This window comes from Neoarius graeffei, chromosome 11, assembly GCF_027579695.1.
Source record: "Neoarius graeffei isolate fNeoGra1 chromosome 11, fNeoGra1.pri, whole genome shotgun sequence".
NCBI lineage: Eukaryota > Metazoa > Chordata > Actinopteri > Siluriformes > Ariidae > Neoarius > Neoarius graeffei.
Window position 1 is genome coordinate 58351498 of NC_083579.1, and position 23933 is coordinate 58375430.

The 23933-nt window shown below is 39.9% G+C and overlaps 1 protein-coding gene across 1 annotated transcript in view; it reads right to left on the minus strand.

Annotated features, from left to right (window-relative positions):
- Positions 1 to 8489: 8489 nt before the first annotated feature.
- The window catches only part of aspg (asparaginase homolog (S. cerevisiae)), a 79661-nt gene continuing 64217 nt past the window's right edge, over positions 8490 to 23933 (minus strand). Inside the window, exons 13-16 of the mRNA XM_060934351.1 lie at positions 18105 to 18191; positions 17599 to 17698; positions 15829 to 15882; positions 8490 to 11653 (exon numbers count right to left, since the gene is read on the minus strand). Coding sequence (XP_060790334.1) covers positions 11609 to 11653; positions 15829 to 15882; positions 17599 to 17698; positions 18105 to 18191 — 286 coding nt within the window. The 3' untranslated portion in view covers positions 8490 to 11608. The remainder of the gene's footprint in view (positions 11654 to 15828; positions 15883 to 17598; positions 17699 to 18104; positions 18192 to 23933) is intronic.

Genomic DNA, 23933 nt, shown 5'->3' on the forward strand with positions numbered 1-23933 from the left:
AAAGCGCTCCTTTGCTCTCAGCGCTCTCGGGTTGTACTGCAATCGAGAGGCTTATGGCTGAAGCTTATTATGCCTGATTAAGTCGGTTATATGCCGCTGTTTGTACACTGAATGCAGGACATTACAGCCGGCCTGTTAATAAAACTCTTATCTAGTGCACACAGAGGACTTCGTTGTAGATAAGCAGGTGGCAATTATTGTCATAATAAACTCGTTTCTGGTTTGAAGAGTCGTTTCCGCCGTCCCATGAAGGGGAGACACTGCTGATTGTTGACAAGTTCGACCATGAATACCATTTCATCGCATCGCTGAGATTCGGTAGCTTGTGCTCGGTACGTCGTAAATTTGTCACCCGAAGTAAAACACGCACACACGTCATGCGCACAGAGAGAAACACATGCGCACACACGAGCGTAAGCTCTCTCTCTCTCACACACACACACACAATTCTCTCTGAGCTGACAGTGTGGGCTGGAAAGGTGTAGTGGGGGTCACTCATACGTTAGTGTTTTAGGACCTGATGATTGCAATCCGTTGTAAAGGTGATTTAGCACGCGCAGCCGTTGGGCTGGATGGGGCAGGGTCACCCCAGCACGCTGATGAAATTCCGCAGAGAGAGTTCTCAAGGGACCGCGGGCCGACATCTGGTGGCCTCGCCCGTGTAGGCAAAGCGCTCCGGGCTCCTCATTACGAGTGCTGACATGTCCTCCTCCTTTTCCTCCTCCTCCTCCTCACTCATTATCACTGCTCTTCGCCTTTACTCCATAACAAGCAGCATTTAGTGAATATCGGTGCTATTGGCACACCGCTGAGATCAAGCGCCTTACTCAGAGAAAGAAAGCATCATGCAATCTTCAGGCTTATGAATAATTTATTAAAGATATTCTAAAGCAAACGTTAGTGTAGTGACATTGTGACATTTAGTGAAATTGTGTTCAGTGGGTGGTTTTAATTTTTAGGTTTTAAAAGAAGGCAGCTGAAGTTACGCCCTTTAAAATGAGTTCTTAGTGGGATTCGATCATGTATTATGGGGAAAACACTTTTGAACGGTGGTTCATAAAGGTCAAAATATACAGCAATTATAATTATATTTGTTCAAAGAGATGAGCTGCAATCTATTCCATACCTATATATTTTTCCACTTGTATGCATTTGAGGCCTGATAAACCGGGACACTGTAAATAAAAAGGCCTACGGCGTGTCTTATTTGAATGCCCCTAAATGTAGCACTTAGAAGACATGTCTTGGGTATTTAGCAATGCCTGGAAGACATGTCTTGTGTCTACTGATAGACGCCGGTGTCTTTATAACAGACACGCGTGTTTTCTTGCATCCTCCATATACATCCATGTCTTCCTAGAAGACACTGAAGTATTAATTAAATACCCCAGTGTTTCATGTAAATACCTATGGGTTTTTTTTTTTACAGTGTAGAATGCGACACTTGCCATTTTCTCATTTTCGCTTGACACAAATCAATACTAGCCTATTTGAATTTCGGGCCTCATTTACAATTCATGAGTGTCTTTAGTCTTTACATCTTGTTCCTGTGTCTTGTGCCTAAAAGCCAGCTAATCCGCTGGATTTGTTTCCTAATAGCTTGCAATCTGTATATTGTGTAGTGTTAGTTTGTGTAATGTTAGGTTGTGGACTAGTTTGTGTGACATTAGTTTGTGGACTAAGGTGTTGCTTGCATGGTCTTCTTCACTCACTGCGTTTGCTGTAATGGTCACTTTTTTACTTGACGTCATGAACTAATGAGACTTGATGTGAGGATTTAACGTAATAATTGCGCTTATTGATTTCCCTGAGTTTTCATTCAGCGCCTGCCCTCGCTTGTTGTGCATTTGTCACGCTTAGACGTTTGTCGGGTTGGGCCCGTAAATCATCTGGACAAAATGCAGGACGTCTTCAGGACGGATAAATGGAGGAGAAATAGCCAATATTCCGAGTCCCGGAGAGAATCTTCAGCACCACGGAGAGCGCCAACTCAGCTGAAAACTCACCCGAAAGTGTCCTTCCGTTTTATTCTGACTCTTTATTTGGTGGTGGGGGTGGAGGGGTGGAGGGGTGTCAACATGTAGGTCAGAGATTTTCAGTCTTACCCGTGAAGTGTTAGTGTGTCTGCAGGGATTCATTACGACCAAACAGGGGCCACACCTAGCTGATCGATAGATTAAAGAAGTGGAATTAAGTGTGTTCTTACTCAGTTGGAATGAAAATCTGCCGTCACACACCGACACTTTGAGGATAAGACTGAAGACCATTGCTGGAGAGAGAGAGAGAGAGAGAGAGAGAGAGAGAGAGAGCTCCAAGCTTTGCTGAAATGCATTAACACAAGAGAATTTATTATTTGAATAGAATAGAATGTCTCCAAGGATATGAACTGGGGTTGTGTCCACAAGTATCTGTGTCCACGGATACTTACACACACACAAACACACACGATGACTTAATTGCAAAGGAGGTTTGTGTTGTTCTCCAACGGGGGGAGGGAGAAATAAATAAATAAATAAATAAATAAATAAATAAGTTGGTAAAGATGGGGGAAGCAAACACAAGAGAACACAGTACACACTCAGTTTTCTGCATGGAAAGTTTTATTGCAAAATATAAAATTACAATACATTTATCATATTGAAACCTTCCATTCAAATCTCACCCATTATTTGGGAGAAAGACTTTGAAACACTGTTTAAAATGTTTAAACTTGTTAATGATGTTCCTCCATCACCGGTTAGTAACTAAATAAAATCACAGACAGACTACACAGGCTACAGCTACAGTACCAGCTTTCTGAAGTATGAACAGAAGGAGGAGCTCCTTCTTCCTGTTTTTTCCAGCACCAATGAATATGTCTGCCAGGTCAAGTGGTCCTAAACATTTCACAATTTTTGGATAGAACTGTTGAACTGTTAAGAACCACTGCACCAGACAGACCACACGAACCCCATCACTTCCGGGTAGTGAAGGTGTGCGAGGTGGCCATCTTCTAGCTTGGGCTACGTCCAAAACCACATACTAGTCTCCTATAGAGTAGATCAAATGTAGCTACAACACAGAAGGTGGCGTATTATTTTTGGCAGACTATTGAGTAAGGTAGTAGGCGGTTTTTATGACGGAGCTGTCGTCTTACCGTAGGCTGCAGGGGTCCAACATCATCCCAATGGTTTCAGTTCCTAGGTGAGAAAACGTGGAGAGGAAAAGAAAAAAGAAAAAAAAGAGTAGGTTAAAACTGACCATGAAAGGAGAGCTTTCCCAGCAGTGTCTTCACTCCAGTGAGCCAAGTGTGTGACAAGTGCAGTGTTTTTATACTGAGAGCTTAGGGCACTGTTCATACAAGCCCTATTCACTGAGACAAGATGGAATGAAGGCTGTGCAGGTCAGACCGGCTCTCCTGGCTTCCTACTGTACCTACTCCCCAAACACTTAACTCCACATTCAGCCTTGCCCAGGACACTAGTCTCGTGTCTTGTAGGTTCAGAAATGCTTTATCAGTGTAATCCAACAAGAAAGAAAGAAAGAAAGAAAGAAAGAAAGAAAGAAAGAAAGAAAGAAAGAAAGAAAGAAAACCCTGACATTATCTTGCAGAAACGCCCTGCTAACTAACCTACACGATGCAGAAAGATTTTGTGATAATCCTACAGAAATTTTCCAAGCACATGCACCATTTAAAACAAACATTTCTACTATAATTTTTGTGCTTTCAGATGAATATCAAGTGTTTGTTAAAAGTGAAACAATATGCAATTATTTTTCTGGATTTCTGATATAAACATGTTTTAAAACTTTTGGATTAAATGAACAGTGATTTTAGATCCTGTCATGTTTCATTACTTCTTTGCACACAAACAGACCTGCCACCATGAACACACCATGTGTGTGAAGGAGCTTTGTTTGTCTATGTCCATATGCACATGATATGGCCAAAAGTTTGTGGGCATCTGACCATCACACTGAGATTCAGATTTGCTGTGATAGGCCAATAACCTCTACTTTTCTGGCAAGGATTTCTGCTAGGTTTTAGAGCGTGGCTCTCAGGATTTGTGCCCATTCAGCCACAAGAGCATTACTGAGGTCAGGCACTGACGTTGGATGAAGAGGTCTGGGGCGCAGTCAGGGTTACAGTTCATCCCAAAGGTGTTCAGTTGGGTTGAGGTCAGGGCTCTGTGCAGGCTACTCAATTTCTTTCACTCCAACCTTTATAAACCATGTCTTCATGGACTTTGCACCATGCACAGGGGTATTGTCATGCTGGAACAGATTGAAGCCTCTTAGTTCCACTGAAGGGAAATTCTGCAAACAGCATACAAAGACATTGTATTCAGCTATGTGCTTGTGGCAACAGTTTCGGGAAGAACCACATGGTCAGGTGTAAACCAACTTTTGGTTGCAAAGTGTATATTACTTTTTATCTATCTATCTATCTATCTATCTATCTATCTATCTATCTATCTATCTATCTATCTATCTATCTATCTATTAATTATATATATAATATCGTTCTGGCAAGTTTTTTTTTTCTTTTCAGCTATATTTCCATAAAAATCAGAGAAGATGCCCTGGAATAATGAGTCAGACATTATCATGAAAATTATATAGGAATTAGCATTATTCATGAAGTAGATGGGATTCTTTTTCTTTTGCCTTTTTACCTTGGGTGCATTCATGACCTGTACACAGATCTTTCTTTCAGGCACTATGGCATATAAATAGATTTCAGGCTGTACATTACAGAATGCTGTGGAGATAATTGTCCTTAGAATTATATTTCCATGATGTCAGCTTTCTAGTATCTGTAAATTGCTTAAAACAAAAGAGTTGATGGGGTGGCACGGTGGTGTAGTGGTTAGCGCTGTCGCCTCACAGCAAGAAGGTCCGGGTTCGAGCCCCATGGCTGACAAGGGCCTTTCTGTGTGGAGTTTGCATGTTCTCCCCGTGTCCGCGTGGGTTTCCTCCGGGTACTCTGGTTTCCCCCACAGTCCAAAGACATGCAGGTTAGGTTAACTGGTGACTCTAAATTGACGGTAGGTGTGAATGTGAGTGTGAATGGTTGTCTGTGTCTATGTGTCAGCCCTGTGATGACCTGGCGACTTGTCCAGGGTGTACCCTGCCTTTCGCCTGTAGTCAGCTGGGATAGGCTCCAGCTTGCCTGCGACCCTGTAGGACAGGATAAAGCAGCTAGAGATGATGAGATGAGATGAGAAAAGAGTTGATGAATAGGAAGGGCAAACTATTTGAGGAGAATATCCGTAGCCTACATTCATATTCATATACAGAACAGGCTGAGTGGTTATATATGCACAGATCTGGACTCAAGAAAAGAAAAATAAACTTTTATAAGTTATATAATATGCAGTACCAGTCAAAAGTTTGGACACACCTACTCATTTATAGGTTTTTCTGTATTTTAACTATTTTCTACGTTGTAGAACAATACTGAAGGCATCAAAACTATGAAATAGCATGTGGAACATAAATTATGTGGTTTAAAAAAACATCTAAAACATGAAAAAAAAAGTTTAATATTTTAGATTCTTCAGAGTGTCTGGCGTTTACCTTGATGACGCTTTATACACTATAGGCATTATCTTAAAGGAGATACGCAGAACCATGGCCTTACTTTTTGTTTATAAATGCTTTGAGACCTCAAGAATGGCACAGGAATAGTTTTAAGCATTAACAATAAATCTAATATAGTAATTTTTATGATTAAAATGATTCGTATAGGTAGCGGTCTGAGTGAATGACCTTGGCATCTGTGACGTCGCTGCAGGAAGTCTATCGGTCTCATCGCCATTTCTGCTATACTAAAACACAGAGCTGACTGCAACTCCGATCCTCCATTTTGAGCTAATTTATCACCATGCCACGTAGATGTGTTGCTGGTGGGTGCAACAACATGACAGAAGGTGGATTTACGTTGCATTCATGGCCCAAGAATGTTCAAACTGCAAAGATTTGGATGTGTTTTGCGAGAAGTTCACGGACACATTGGGTGCCTACGAAGTGGTCTCTCCTCTGCTCTGCACATTTTACTGAAGACTTGTACAAAACCTTTGATCTGTTGAGGAGCGTTGGCTATAAGCCCATATTGAAAGAGGGTTCAGTACCAACAATTAAAGGAAAAGAAAACTACAAAGAAAGGAAAGTATTTATTTTTATTTTTTTAAAAAGAAAAGTAAGTTCAGTTGCCCCAGTTCTACCAGAGTGTGAGCCAAGGGTTGTTGCTAAAACCCGGGATGGAACGGGACGTGATATATTATTGCTCAGGCAGTGACCTCCCCGCGGTTATTGCTAAAACCAGTGACATCCCGTCCCGGGTTTTAGTAATTGCCTGAGCCGAGCAGTAATGGTGGAGTACTCAATATGGAGAAAATGGAGAATGAGTGGACCAGCCGTCTGATTTCTCCGCTGGATATGCTTGCCTCAGCAACAATATTTCGCCCTTATGTGGAAGAAGCGAATGAACGGAGAACTGAATGAACAACTGAAAGTCAAATTGTTTCAAAACAATTGGCCACAAGGTCAGCCTTCAAGAAGCGAGAACACAGACGGGTAAGATGCGACTCTCATTTGGATACAAAACAACAAAAACAACAACACTCGTTGTTTAGCTGCATTATACATGTAACTTGTATTGTGTGTTTAAGTTACTGGTATAAGGTTATTTAATTTGCTTCAGAATGTGATTGTCTCAGTTCATCTGATTATTTAATTAGCCTTTTACGTTTTATCAGTGAAAATGCATGCATGTACATGTATGCTGCAAAAGTTATAACACCTATCCTGTTTTAATGAGAGTAAAACCACAATCCATGAAATCAAATCAGTCTTAGGTGAGCAAGTCGGTAACGATATTTCTTACTTTCACCATAAATGTTTATTTATATGACTTTGGTCTATAGCTGTCAAAGGCCTCGGCCTTAAAACCGGTTCCTGCTGTGACGTCACACACTCAGGGCTGGCTGGCTCAGCGGGGCAGCTCGAATGCCAACTTTGCGGTCGATTTTAACTCCCAAAATATATATATATATATATATATATATATATATATATATATATATATATATATATATATATATATTATTTTTTTTTTTATTCCCATTTACGCAGCATACAGGATGGAGATACTATCCACTCAGAAATGTATTTAAAAATAAAGGTTCTGCGTATCTCTTTTAACCAGCTAAACGAGGGAGTCACCTGGAATGTTTTTCAATTAACAGGTGCCTCATCAAAAGTTAATTCGTGCAATTTCTTGCCTTCTTAATGTTTGAGATCAAACAGTAATTTCATCAGATCATTACTTTAAGACCTGAAGTGTATTTTAATAAAGAAAAAAAAACATTGACTTAGGTGTCCAAACTTTTGACTGGTACTGTATACAAGTTGGATACAGGGAGTTTCAAAAAAATTGATATCGTTTCACAATCTAATAACTTTGCCAATTCTCGTTCAATTGACCTCAAATTTTAACAGCATGTGTGGAAACAGGTCAAAATTTTATGTTTCATGGTTTTTGTTTCTATCTTTTTAAATGCCATTCACTGGAAAACAAAAGGTGTTTTGTATGTTAGAGTACACTCGAACACAGTCGAACAAAACTGTGCAGCATGCATTTATGAGAGACTTGTCTAAAAATGCACCAACTGCAATGCAGATTTGGACATGACAAAAAGTTCAAAAGAGGAAGGCTGTCTGTGTCTCAGGTGGCATGCATATTGAAAATTTGTGAAATCTCATTTCATTACCTCTAGCCACTTTATCCTGTTCTACAGGGTCGCAGGCAAGCTGGAGCCTATCCCAGCTGACCATAGGCGAGAGGCAGGGTACACCCTGGACAAGTTGCCAGGTCATCATAGGGCTGACACATAGAGACAAACTATTCACACCTACAGTCAATTTAGAGCCACCAATTAACCTAACCTACATGTCTTTGGACTGTGGGGGAAACCAGAGCACACCCACATAGACACAGGGAGAACACAGAAAGGCCCTCGCCGGCTGCTGGGCTCGAACCCAGGATCTTCTTGCTGTGAGGCGACAGTGCTAACCACTACACCACCGTGCCGCCCTCATGGAATCCACATACTTTTGAATTTCTCGTTCAAATTTTGAGGGATAAATCTTATATTGGTCAACATTAAGCCTGTTCAGTTTCATTTGTATAGACTATGTAGTTTCTGGGATATTTACATCTCAAATAATATACATTTTTTTTAAAACACCCTGCATTTCATCCTATATTATTACTATTATTGTCTTTTAATGTTTTCATTTTAAATTTCAGTGTGAAACTCCTTGAGGAGCCAAATGGTTTTGCACAACAGCCAAATCCACAAGCTTGTGCTTAAATATGTTTCACATTTTAAGATATGATTGCTTTGTAAAGTAATCTACTGTAAACATGCACAGTATATTCCACACACACACAGAGAGAGAGAGATTATTCAGCCATTTATAACTGATAAGTGCAATGCAAACAATTAGGATGAAAATGTTTTATTTCCATGTTTGTGCTTATCAAACATAATAGATTGACTTACATTTTCCAACTTATACACAACTCAAGTTGATAGATATGATACATCATCATGATCATCATCATACTGTATATACTGTACTACAGTACTTTCCTACAAAACATGAATTTATATTTTCTCAATTTTCAGATTATATATCTATTTAGGCACTGCCTAAAAGCGAAGCTCCTAATGAGTGTATGAGCAAAATATTTGCAAGGGCCCAAAACCAATCTGGATAGAATATTATTATAGCATATGAACCATCAAATTATGTAGTGTAGTGCATTTCACTTCAGTAAACTGCTGCATAGTCTTGTGACAGTGACACCAATAACGAGATGCACACTGCAGTTACGAATACATATTTATTCCTTTCTTTGACACTGCATACCATGCGCCAGAAACAACACCATGTCATTTTTTATGGTGTGACTCTGCTGAGTGCCTGGTGGACAGCAGTAAACCAGTACTTTCACTTTACATCATTAATAGTTACAATCGAATACCAAACTTGATATGTCAACCGTTGTCTGGTTACATCTTTCAGTTCCACATGTTTTGGCGCTCGGAGCGTGCAGCAACAGACTGCAAAGCACACACATGCCATTAGGACTAATTAGCATGTACCTGTTCCTGATTAGAGCTCAATCACAGCGTATACATATAAGGACTCTGAGTAACACAGACTTTGCGAAAGTCTTGTATTTTGTATCGTTTTCTGGTTTTGACGCTGTTTGTGTTTTTGAACTGTGAGTACTATATTACCTCTGATATCCTGTCTGTGCCTCACTGGACCACTGCCTGTTTTTCGACTCTGCCTTTGTCTACATTTTGAATCTGTTTGCTAGTTTGCTTTCAATAAAACTCTTCCTGCACTTACATCCACCTACCCCCTTGCATAACAGAAACTGTCAACTGTCCAACAACCTAGTGAACTTATACAACTGTTTAAACTCGTTTTATATGAAACTGTCGTGAATATTTTCCGTTAAATGTATTAGTAAATAATCCCATGTTATTTTTTGAAAAGAAAATTAAAAATATGTCCTGGATAAAAACCCACCTAGCTTATGTAAATAAAGATACAAATTTCGTTGTCCAGTGGTCAGGTGTTTATGAGATGCGTTGCCTTGCACTTATCATCAGGTTTCCTGTGGTGGTACACGTACGTCGTCCATATGGACATTGTACGGTCAAGCCATCAAAACTCAAGTCGATATATTATACTGTAAAAAATTATTTATTGTTTTAACTTAAAATAGTACCCGGGCTGCCTTAAAATTTTGAGTTAATTGAAATTAATATAATAAGTTAACACAATGAGGCGAACAATTTAACTTACTATATGAATTTCAATCAACTCAAAATTTTAAGGCAGCCCGGGTACTAACTTTTTTAAGTTAAAAGAACAAATCATTTTTTACAGTGTGTGCGAGGAGCTCTGCTATGACCCGAGCCATGTTACAGTTTTGTGCATCTTTAAAACATATCACATTGTATGTTGATGTGAATTGAAAAGTGATGAAATATTACACAACACTTTTGTGGCAGTTCACATTAGCAGATGGTAAATTAGCAAAAAGTCAAACCAATGTTGACTACTGCAAATAACAGCATAGCCTTTCCACGTCCTGCATCCTAATGAGATGACAAGCAAACCTGATTTTATAAGATATGGTTTAACAGCATATTTGAACCGTTCCCAAACATGGGCTTCTCTAACTCTCAAACACTTTCTAAAAAGTACAATACATATTGCACCCTACTCTGTGAAGTAAAAAATCAGAGATAATCCCTGTGTTCGAAATCACTCACTTGTTCACTACTCCCTACTATATAGGGAATTACTATATAGAGGACTATATAGACAGCTCATTGATAAAATGAAAAAACACTTTCAGACACTTGTCCGTCACGCTGTTATTTATGTCATTACTGTCACACAATTAAAATGTGCCAGATCAGTCAGCTGGTGGGTTTTCAAAATAATAAATAAATGCATGTATTTTTGTGATAAATACACATTATACTGAATCTATTTCCTACATTGCAAAATAAATACAAAGTACTTTGTGTCTGCTGTATCTTTCAGTTCTTTTTAATCAAGGCCGAATACTTTCTTCTTTGCTGCTGCCTTTTATTAAATCAAATTTGAGGCTTTTGATTTGATTTCTTTCAGCGCGACCGCAATGTATGATGGGATATATTGCTTGGTTAGTGACCATCGATTGTACACTACCTTTCATGGTGCATTGTGGGATACTTTGAGTGCACTATATAGGGTGTAATAATTCTCACTATACATTCGGACAGCACTACAAAATGGCGACCTCACTATCCCCATCCCTGGGCGCTGTAGTGTGGTTGCGCACTGCTCTGGGTATGTGTGCACGTGTGTTCACTGCTTCAGATGGGTTAAATGCAGAGGATGAATTTCACTGTGCTTGAGTGTGCATGTGACAAACAAAGGCTTCTTCTTTTTCTTCTTCTTCTATATAGTCCACTATATAGTGAGTAGGGAGTGATTTTGGACACAGGGAATATCACTATTACGTTCTAATACTGATGTGATGTCAGCTTTTCCACCATTATTGCTCAGTAATATAAAATGGCATTCACTCATGATACCTGAACATATATGTAGTCACATTTGTGTGCCTAGTCCTGTATATGTACAGATATATGGCTTAGTTTCTAATTTAAAGGGTTCAAATGAGATATATAAAAAGGAGGCTTAAAGGAGGGACGGAAAAAAAAACAGTTTTATGCTTCGCTCCTAACAAGATTCTTACCTAATATGCTGTACATTCCTAGAACAGTCAGTACTGTTTACTCTGTGTGACCCGGGTGCTATTATACTGTAATTAATCATGAGCAAAATTTACTATCTAGGGTCACCCAAGGTGGATGTTCCCCTGTCCAAGATCTCTCGATGGTTCTTCCTCAGGCTGCCATCTTGATGCTGCAACCTTTGATTTACTGATTTATTAAGCACAACTGCGAAAATATCTGCTGTAACAGCACTGCAAATAAACTAAATGAAAAGCAACAAAGGGAAGGATGCTGGTGGGATAGTCTTCTTAGGACTTCGATGGACAAGCTGAACACTGGCTGAATACTTCATTCTGGAAAGTGATGAAAGAAAGGAATAAGTCATGAACGTTTTGGCTTCAAAAATATATATAAGAAATATAATAATATATGACCATTCTGCATTTCTGAAAGGTACCTCCAGAGCATATCATTTAATTCTGGATGATTTTAAACAATGAGGCATTCAGCCATGTATTTGTTGGGAAAAAAATACATCCTCGTACCTTTTTAACTGGCAACATTAGAATATAATGAACAAATTAACAATGAACAAGATCACAATTAAAAGAACTAAGTGCATTGATACACAGGTTGGAATGTGTTTCTAAATCATTTGGACAACAAGTTTAGTAAACTAAGGTTAGAATAATGATTAAAGAACAATGATTAATGAGCAAGAAAATGAAAAGAGAGAGAGAGTTCATGCTAGCCTCAAGTCATTTCTGAATGGCAAAATGACAAACCAGGCACTAAAGGTTGGGGTTGGTGATCCGTTTCCCTCCAAAACTTTGCATGTCAAGTTATAAATACAAGCAAAAACCAGAATATTTCTTCTATTTAAAACAGTGGCAATCATATTTTTTCAAGACAAAGACAGTTTTACTTGTCCAGTCCAGTGTGTTCTGGGTCCCTTTCCTAGGGTTTCTTGGCTAAGTAAGTACAGTCAGTTAGCCACTCCTCTACTGCACGGCTTTTGGTCATGGACAATTTAGAGTAGCCAATTAGCATAACTGCATGTCTTTGGACTGGGGGGGGGGCACCTGGAGTAAACCCATGCAAACACGGGGAGAATATGCAAATGCAACACAATAATAAATAAACATCACATCTCACACACACACACACACACACACACACACACACACACACACACACGGTGCCCTTCACGATTATTGGCACCCCTTGTAGTTAAAAGGGTGGGAAAAAAAATCCTTTTGGCCTTTTGGTACCATAGCTTCATCTCACACAGAAAAAAAATGAGGAAAATCCAACCTTTAATTGAAATTTATTCAGAAAAAAAATACAAATCACTCATTAAGAAATTCTTTTCAACAAAAACACGTGTCACGATTAATAATAATAATAATAATAATAATAAAAATAATAATAATAACAGTTTATTAGCATAATCCAAAACAAAATTTGCCTCTTACAATACTAAACTATAAACAAAAACACGCACTTAATAAAAATAGGCTAAGGATATGAAAGCTCGCCCCCCCCCCCCCCCCGCCTCACCTGGTTAATGAGGAAACGATAAGAGATTATTAGTACTTAGTATTAATTATAGTACTTATTAGTATTATAAGATTATTAATACCCCTGGAAATTATAGTGAACACAGTGTAACTGAAGCATGATTCCCATTTAAAATGTCCCTGTTTGAGTTGATTGGAGTACGTAGGATTTTTCAAGCTGTAATCCCTGACTTCCTGATTAACTGGGGTACAAATATGAGGTGACACACACTACGTTTACATGCACATAGAGAGAATCGAATTTCTGCCGTTGCTCGACTGAAATCGAAGTTCAAAATGCCATGTATACACCTTAATTCAGCTGAAATTGAACCGAACTTGATTTCTCGGAATCGAGCTACACGACCTAGTTTATGCGACTTCTGCCGAGCTACTTTGTGCATGTATACCCTATCGAGCTAGTTGTCGAGCTACTTCCGGAAGTGACGAGTGACGAGACCACAAGCGGGAAACACAACAGCCTCGGTCGGCATGACAATGAATCATGACAACGGCATGAATCTTTTCTTTTTGTGGCATTGTTTGCACTGTTAAAATTTAGCTCACTTACTGTATCACCAAATACATCTGTACAGCTGTTGCATAGCTGTGAATTGTGTACATAAACAAGTCATTGTATTTGTGTGTGTGTGTGTGTATCTATCTATCTATCTATCTATCTATCTATATATATATATATATATATATATATATGTGTCCAACATCTGAAGAATGTCAATAAAAACAAAACAATTGAACTTTTTGTGTTTATTAAGACATAAGTTAAATTGTAAGCAAAAAAAAATATTTTTTTGTAAACAAAAAATGGACTTTAGAAAAATATTATTGTGCAAAATAAGTTGTCTTACAAAACAGTGGTCTGCGCCGGACAGTTTGTAGCCATAGTCTGTTAGAGCAAGCCTAACAGCTTGAGCACGGAACTGCTAGTGTTGCCAGATTGGGGGTTTTAAGTGGATTTTAGCGGATTTGAACATGTTTTGGGCTGGAAAAGGTCAGCAGTATCTGGCAACACTATAGCTCTTCTTCATGACGACAACCGGAAGTGTACCAACACGATGGGGCGTGTAGCGCCACGTGTGGCTCGGGTGCACAATGCACCTTGCACAATAGCCCGATTTCACTCGTGCATGTAGGATTGGATTTCTCTGGCACCCCTGCTGGGACCCCTTTGCTCGATTACCGACAGCAGCTCGATTTGGACGTGCATGTAAACGTAGTGACTGAGGCCAAATTCCCTCAACATCAACATGGGAAAGATAAGAGAACATACAAACCAAATGAGGGAGAAGTGTGTTGAACTTCACAAGTAGCTGCTCACCTGAAAATATCCATTTCTACTGTTAGGCCAATAAAAATGTGGAAATCAACTGGAGCTATTACAAACTTGCCTGGAAGAGGACCCAAGTTTATTTTGCCCCAGGTACAGTCCAGTAGGATGGTAAGAGAGGCAAAGAAAAAAAATCCCCAAGGATCAGTGTTGGCGAGTTGCAAGAAAAAGTAAAATCTTGGGGTTTCCAAGTCTCCAAAACCACCATCAGGCGCCACCTCCATGCCAACAGATTATTTGGAAGGTATTCCAGAAAAAAAAGCCTTTTCTGTCAGTTAACCACAAATGTAAGCACCTGAATTTTGTGCAACGCTACTACAACTTTGACTGGAACCATGTTCTATGGCCTGATGAAACAAAAATGGAACTTTTTGGCAATAAACACTCAAGGTGGGTTTGTTGTAAAAAGAAGGATGGCTCTAATGAAAAGAACCCGATCCCAACTGTCCAATATGGCGGACGTTCTATGATGTTTTGGGGCTGTTTTTCCTCCAAAGGCCCCGGAAACCTTGTTAGGGTACATGGCATCATGGACTCCATGAAATACCAAGACATTTTAAATCTAAATCTGGCTGCTTCTGCCAGGAAACTAAAACTGGGTCATCACTGGCTCTTCCAGCAGGACAATGATCCAAAGCATATGTCCAAATCAACACAAAAACGGTTAACTGAACACAGACTCAAGCTTCTACTATGGCCATCTCAGCTCCCTGACCTGACCCCCATTGAAAACCTGAGGGCTGAGCTGAAGAGGAGAGAGCACAAGAGAGGGCCTCGGACCCTGGATGGTCTGGAGAGATTGTGTAAAGAGGAATGGTCTCAGATGCCCTGCTCTGTATCTCCAACCTTATAAAATGTTGTAGGAGAGACTCGGTGCTGTTTTACTGGCAAAGGGAGGTTGTACAAAGTATTAAATGCAGGGGTGCAAATAATAGTGGCACATGTGTTTTTGCTGAAAATAATTATTTTTTAATGAGGGGTTTGTTTTTGTCTGAATAAATTTCCATTAAAGGTTGGATTTTTCTAATTTATTTTCACAGTGAGATGAAGCTACTTCACCAAAAGGTGGATTTTTTCAAACCCTTTTTACTAATCTTTGTAAGGGGTGCCAATAATCATCAAGGGCGCTCTGTGTGTGTGTTTATATAATTTTACCTCTTCAGTTTCGTGAAAAACCTGCAATGTAAAGAACGTTTATTCTGAACAGTTATTAATCTATATGACATGACAGTGCGCATTTTGCTCAGAGGACTAACAGACAAAAGGATGACATTTCACTGGGTTCATGGCAAAAATGCAACTTAATGAGGAGTGAAAAGGATGACTTTTGATTAATGCGCCAAATGTCTTGTGGCATTATGTATTTCATGTGACCACATGACTGCAGACGTTAGCGTATGCAGTTAATTTGAGAGGCAAGGTATTCAGAAATGAAATGGAAAAAGATACTGTATGTTTACCTCAAAACTCTCATCTGTCTGATGCTGTGTAGTGCACAGTAGCAGCAAAAAGGAATAAGCAATCAAATTGTTTGTTATTACTGAACTTTGTTTTAATCTGTCTGAAATTCAGATCAAGCTGTGGTGATTTGTGTGTGTGTGTGTGTGTGAGATAGAACTACCTGAGTAATCCATTGAAGAAACTGCACGATTTCCTCATTGCCAAACTGCATGGCCTGAGAAGTACAGAGTTTGGGTTATACTGAATGTCTACGAGAGGTACAAACAGACAGGAAACAGAAAGACTGACTCTGCGTTTTATACCTATACACTGAGACTAAAATGAAGTCAAGTTTTTGTTTTTATTGTTCACTGTATGTGGCATGGGAGGTTTGATGTATTTTATGAAATTTATTTTATGAAATTTCATGAAATTTATGTCACTGACGACAGCTTCATATGTCCAGTATATACTGTATATGTTGTGGCATGTGCTTTTCTTTGCGGTGGTTTGCTGGGGGAGCAGCACTGGAGCCAGTGACACCAACAGACTCAATAAACTGATAAAGAAGGCTGACTCCAGAATTGGCTGCAAACAGGACACTTTTGAGGCTGTGGTGGAGAGGAGGACTCTGAACAAACTCTTATCCATCATGGATAATCCAGACCACCTTCACACTGGGGCGGCATGGTGGTGTAGTGGTTAGCGCTGTCGCCTCACAGCAAGAAGGTCCTGGGTTCGAGCCCTGGGGCTGGCGAGGGCCTTTCTGTGTGGAGTTTGCATGTTCTCCCCGTGTCCACGTGGGTTTCCTCCGGGTGCTCCGATTTCCCCCACAGTCCAAAGACATGCAGGTTAGGTTAACTGGTGACTCTAAATTGACCGTAGGTGTGAATGTGAGTGTGAATGGTTGTCTGTGTCTATGTGTCAGCCCTGTGATGACCTGGCGACTTGTCCAGGGTGTACCCCGCCTTTCACCCGTAGTCAGCTGGGATAGGCTCCAACTTGCCTGCGACCCTGTAGAAGGATAAAGCGGCTAGAGATAATGAGATGAGATGAGACCTTCACACTGGACAGACAGAGGAGCACCTTCTCCAACAGACTGCTATAGCTTTGCTGTTGTAGGGACCGATACAGGAAATCTTTCCTGCCCCAAGCCATCATACCATACAAGAACTCGCCTCTGTCTGACAGAGAGAACTCTGACCTCTCTGCTCTATAGTCCTGTTTATAACCCTGGTCCTCCTGTAACTTTTGCACTGCCAGAGCTTGTTTGTTTACTGTCATTAGTCACTTTGCACCATTAGTGTTTATTTGTTTTTATCTATTTATCTTTCATTCAATGCCACTTTTGCAGTTTTTAATCTTCATTTATCACAATTCTTGTTTTTAGCACTATTAATGCACATTCATATGTACAAAGCACATATATAGATATCTTTTTTTTAATCGTTATATTTTTATCTGTAAATTATATAGTCGGCTTGTTCTTGGGATCTTTTTTCCTTCTAAATTCTATTTTATGTTGTACAGTGTGTCTTTTTCCTTTGGCATGGCTAATAACTTGCAGCTGTAACAAAACAATTTCCCAGCTTGGGATCAAGAAAGTAAATCTGTCTGTCTGTCTGTCTGTCTGTCTGTCTGCATACATGTATCATATATATATCATAGTAATAACTGTGTCCAAACCTTATATATGTGTGTGTGTGTGTGTGTGTGTGTGTGTGTGTGTGTGTGTGTGTGTGTGAAGTTTATTTGTATAGCGCTTTTAACAAACAGGCATTGTCAGCATTATCATAAAGCAGCTTTAGAGAAAAATAAAGACTTTAAACATATGAACTAATTTTATCCCTAATACATTTTTTTTGTTCCTGATGAGCAAGCCTGTGTGTGTGTGTGTGTGTGTGTGTGTGTGTGTGTGTGTGTTATGTGAAGGGATGCTAGTTATACTTACCACCTCTATGGCTATTTGCCCATTATAACTTGGCATTGTCAGATCAGCGCCAGCTATGTGCCAAATCTCCAAGCCTTCCAAGTCTGCACTTGCTGCCATGCTATGACACAAATGGATGTACACACACACACACAAGCTTCCTTTATGTACTCGTTTTGATAAACTACAGATTACTGAAAGTGCACACAACAGTCCTATTAAGCTGATGCACATCTTCATGATCTGCTATAAAGTAATGTTTGATAAAGCAGCCGAGAGAATAATAGTGTGAGTGCGTTATTCTGAATTTCTTGCCATTATATGGAAATGATATGTAGAGAAATTGTGAAACAAAAAAAAGTGTCTAACTTGTGTTTGCTTGAAACCTCAAATACCAGGCAGGTATCTTGCTGTATGCATGTAATGTAGTTAGGGAACATTCTAAAACTTTGAAGAAGCCTTGAATGACTGGTCAAACCTGCATGAATGCTACATAGAAGAAGAGTGGGGGGTTAGTTCTGTGTCACCTGCAAAATTTGGTTCCAGCACGTTCCAATTCATCACGAGAAAAATGGGCTCCTGTTTTTCTCAGTAACTTTACCACATCTTTGTGTCTATGAGAAAAGATGAGAGAAGAAAAACATGAGACAGATGCACAGCTGTACAAACCAGAACTGCTGAGATCTTCTTTTGACGGTGATACAGCAAAACAAGTGTTTTGACATCAAGCATATACAATAGCATAATACAAACCACTTTTGTCTGAAGCCAATGTGAATCATACAATGGCACCAAGTCGAAGTAATGGTATTAAGTAACTTCAGCAGCACGGTGGTGTAGTGGTTAGCACGGTCGCCTCACAGCAAGAAGGTTCCGGGTCCGAACCCAGCAGCCGGCGAGGGCCTTTCTGTGTGGAGTTTGCATGTTCTCCCCGTGTCTGCGTGGGTTTCCTCCGGGTACTCCGGTTTCCCCCACAATCCAAAGACATGCAGTTAGGTTGACGTGGGGCGGCCTTGGGCTGAGGTGCCCTTGAGCGAGGTACCAAACCCCTGACTGCTCCCTGGGTGCTCTGGTGTGGCTGCCCACTGCTCTGAGTGTGTGCGTGTGTCACTGCTTCAGATGGGTTAAATGCAGAGGATGACGTTCACTGTGCTTGAAGTTTGCATGTGACAAATAAAGGTTTCTTCTTCTTCTAACTTTGAAAGAAATACCGTATTTGTTCCTTTACTGGATCTGACCCTGGAAACTTAACTAAGGAAGGTGTAATTGTTTGGTTACCTCTTGCTCTTAGCAACTGTTGTCACAAGAGTTTAGTGGCTGATACTACAGCACAACAATGACTACAAGGATTCAGACAGGCTGAGACAAGTCGAAACATCCCATCACAAACAAATGCGATATATATATATATATATATATATATATATATATATATATATATATATATAGTGTCATGCAAATGTTTGGGCACCCTTGCTGAAAATGTCTGTTACTGTGAATAGTTAAGTGGGCAGAAGATGAACTGATCACCAAAAGGCATAAAGGTAAAGACGACACATTTCAGCGTTTTCTGCAAGATTTGTGTATTATTTTTGTTTTGTACAATTGGAGAGTGAAAAAAGAAAAGGAAAACCATACGAAAGTTTGGGCACTCCAATACATTTGAGTTCTCAGGTAACTTTTACCAAGGTTCCAGACCTTAATTAGCTTATTGAGCTGTGGCTTGTTCAAATTCTTTGTTAGGAAAGGTCAGATGACGCAGATTTCAAAGCTGTATAAATTCTCAGACTCCTCAAACTTGCCCCTAAAATCAACAGCCATGGGCTCCTCTAAGCAACTCCCTCGCATTCTGAATGATAAAATAATTGATGCTCACAAAGCAGGAGAAGGCTACAAGAACGTAGCAAAGTGTTTTCAGGTAGCTGTTTCCTCAGATTGTAATGTTATTAAGAAATGGCAGTTAACAGAAACAGTGGAGATCAAGGTGAGGTCTGAAAGATGAAGAAAACTTTCTGAAAGAACTGCTCGTTAGATTGCTAGAAAAGCAAATAAAAACCCCTGTTTGACCGCAAAAGACCTTCAGAAAGATTTAGCAGACCCTGGAGTGGTGGTGCACTGTTCTACTATGCAACGACACCTGAACAAATATGACCTTCATGAGACAGTCATCAGAAGAAAACCTTCCCTGCGTCCTAGCCACAAAATTCAGCGTCTGAAGTTTGCAAGTGAACATCTAAATAAGCCTGATGTATTTTGGAAACAAGTCCTGTGGACTGATGAAATCAAAATAGAACTTTTTGGCCACAATGTGCAAAGGTATGTTTGGAGAAAAAAGGGTGCCAAATTCCAGGAAAAGAACACCTCTCCAACTCTGAAGCATGGGTGTGGATCGATCATGCTTTGGGATTCTGTTGCAGCCAGTGGCACAGGGCACATTTAATTGGTCAAGGGAAGCATGGATTCGAATAAATACCAGCAAATTCTAGAAGCAAACATCACACCATCTGTAAAAATCAAAGTCCTTCCCACGCCATGTGGCTCATAGGGTGGCACCAATCTCCGTAGCCCTCAGCCCCTTCAGTACCCGGACCCTTCTTCTACACAGCCATGATGCTGTAATTGATGCAGTATGTGGTTTGGCATTGTCTTGCAAGAAAATGCAAGGTCTTCCCTGAAAGAGACTTCATCTGGATGGGAGCATATGTTGCTCTAGAACCTGGATATACCTTTCAGCATTGATGGTGTCTTTCCAGATGTGTAAGCTGCCCATGCCACACGCACTAATGTAACCCTGAGCGCTGATAACTTGGGTCGTCCTTCTCCTCTTTAGTCTGAATGACACGGCGTCCCTGATTTCCATAAAGAACTTCAAATTTTGATTCGTCTGACCACAGAACAGTTTTCCACTTTGCCACAATCTATTTTAAATGAGCCTTGGCCCAGAGAAGACGTCTGCGCTTCTGGATCATGTTTAGATACGGCTTCTTCTTTGAACTATAGAGTTTTAGCTGGCAACGGCGGATGGCACGGTGAATTGTGTTCACAGATAATGTTCTCTGGAAATATTCCTGAGCCCATTTTGTGATTTCCAATACAGAAGCATGCCTGTATGTGATGCAGTGCCGTCTAAGGGCCCAAAGATCACGGGCACCCAGTATGGTTTTCCGGCCTTGACCCTTACGCACAGAGATTCTTCCAGATTCTCTGAACCTTTTGATGATATTATGCACTGTAGATGATGATATGTTCAAACTCTTTGCAATTTTACACTGTCGAACTCCTTTCTGATATTGCTCCACTACGGTATTTGTCAGCGCAGAATTAGGGGGATTGGTGATCCTCTTCCCATTTTTACTTCTGAGAGCCGCTGCCACTCCAAGATGCTCTTTTTATAGCCAGTCATGTTAATGACCTATTGCCAATTGACCTAATGAGTTACAATTTGGTCCTACAGCTGTTCCTTTTTTGTACCTTTAACTTTTCCAGCCTCTTATTGCCCCTGTCCCAACTTTTTTGAGATGTGTTGCTGTCATGAAATTTCAAATGAGCCAATATTTGGCATGAAATTTCAAAATGTCTCACTTTCGACATTTGATATGTTGTCTATGTTCTATTGTGAATACAATATCAGTTTTTGAGATTTGTAAATTTTTGTACTTTGTCCCAACTTTTTTGGAATCGGGGTTGTGTATATATATATATATATATATATATATATATATATATATATATATATATATATATATACACACACACACACACACATCCCAGAGTGACAGCAGTTCAGGTTCAGAAATATGGTCACAAATTGGCAATGTGGAACTGAAAGGAACAACGGGCCAAAGCTGTAAAAACCCATCTCATTATCCAGAAAGAAACCTGTGCTTCTCCAGACAGGATAAGTAAATTCACATTTCACATATAATAATAGGTGTGGTTCACCACTAATCTATTTCAGGGTTACAGTTTGGCCCTACCCTGCTGTATGTTTCCTTGTAATTCAGTCACAAAACTATTAGCTGTTGCATATCCGGTTAGTCCTACCCCTACTAGTCATAGTATCTGTCAGTCATGAAGTGAGTAGCAGGTAGGGCTGGTTTATACAACACACCTTTTAGCATTCTCCTTTTCTCTTCCTTATAGCAGCAACATGGCACTTTCTCTTACCCTTGTAGTAAATAAAAGCAAGAAGCAAACTGTCTTTAGGTGAATCGCTTTAAATATTTCTCAAGAACGAAAATGCCCCTGGACTGCTGATCTTTACAGCAGCCCAGACTCAGACTGACGCAAATTTAAATCTTTGTAGATGGTTATAAAAGAATATCTAGTGACCTTGCCTAGGAAGAAGACGCAACAAGCAACAGCAGTGTCTCTCCCGACAATAAAAAAGCATATGTTAATCTAACAAAGGATGGTGATACTGCTTCCCCGAGATCTACACCACTCCCTCAGGAATGGAAATGTGTCCGAGATCTCAGAACACCACGAGAATATAACAGCAGGAGTAAAAATATGCACCAGTGACTGACTGTCTCATGCTCACTCTAATTAAATGATAATTGTTGTCAAGGCCTTTAAGGAGTTTCTCTAATTCCTGCGCACACACACACACATGCGCACACACACGCACACTCCCGCTGTGTACAAGTGTAATTTAGCTACACACCCCCTCCCTTCTACCTCATTTAATGAGGTTGACATCTCATCTTGGTTTGTTTGTATGTAACATCTCCGCAGAGAGAGATGAAGAGAGATTACTGATAGCCTGTGTAACATTGGAGAAAATGAAGAGGAAAGATACTCTGTCCTAGTTTCTTGAGCCTCGGCATCATTTGGTGTGCTCAACAGACCATACGGTGGTCATTACAAGTGTGTGCAATTAGGCCAGCTGTATGTTTAACGTTTATGTTTGAGGTAGTTTGTATGTAGCACACTGCGAGGCTGCAGAACACGAAAAACAGACGGATGAACAGAATTCGCAACACCGTATAAGCAAGAGAGCCTCCAGCCTAATAGATTCACAAACTCCACATCTGAATGCATATCAGTGCCAAAAAGCAAGTCAGAAATCCAAAACAATGCTTTCTCTGGCTATGATGACTTAATTAATTCATTCATCATCAGTAGGCTCATGGTGGATCCAGAGCCGACCCCAGGAACACCAAGTGTGAGTCAGGAGCATGCCTTGGATGGGACAGAAGTCTACTGTAATTATGTTCATGTGCTTGATTTTTTTTTAAACAAGATTACAAAGTTACAGAGATGTCAAATGAACAGTAACCCTCACATTATGGAGTAAACCTTAGCAAGAACTTTAGCTGTACTTTAACGGCAAATACTGAACCGAAACTGTGCTCTGTAAACAAAAAAAGCAAGTTGAAACAATGAGGGTTCTGATACTCTTCATAAGATAATACGGAAATATGTTATGTGATAACAGACCTGCTAAACGAGACACCCATGTACTCTCTTCAACTCAGTAATCTACGCTTTCTTTCAGGAACCTGTGCAACAACATACACTGTACTTTCAAATGCATACAGACATTCAAGCGGAACTCATGCCGAAACCTTCAATCGTTCACACGCATATGCACACAAATCATTTACGTTGTTACACATACACACGTTTTACAACCCCAAATCAGAAAAGAGTTGGGACGGTATGTCGAAATTGAAATTAAAGCTGAAAACGATTTGTAAATAATCCTTGACCTGTACTGCACTCAAAACAATACAACAGCTCATTAATTGATGTTTTACCTCGTGAATTTTATTGGGGTTTTTTTTTCAAAATAAGCACATTAGAATTTTGATTATTGCAACACGTTGGGACTGTAAAGCATTTACCACTTTGTAAGGTTGCCTTTCCTTGTCACAACACTTAAAATATGTTTAAGGACTGAAGACACCAAGTGATTAAGTGTTTCAGGCTTTATTTTGTCCCATTCTTCCTACAAACAGGTCTTAAGGTGTGCAACAGTACAGGGTCATCATTGTCCTATTTTTCTGAAACGTCTGAAATGCAGGAATGGATGTATATTAACAAATGAATCGAAGTTGACCAGATGAAATATGAAATATCTTGGGTTCGTACTGTCTGCAGTGAAATACAAGTCAAAATAAATGTAGAAATCACTCCTTTCTTTTTTATTTGCATTTTCCAGACTGTCCCAACATTATCTGATTTGGAGGTGTATATAACATATACAGATAGCTCAATAATTATTGTCACCCTTGGTAGATATAGGTATAAATCCATCCATCCATCCATTATCTGTAGCCGCTTAACCTGTTCTACGGGCTCGCAGGCAAGCTGGAGCCTATCCCAGCTGACTATGGGCGAGAGGCGGGGTA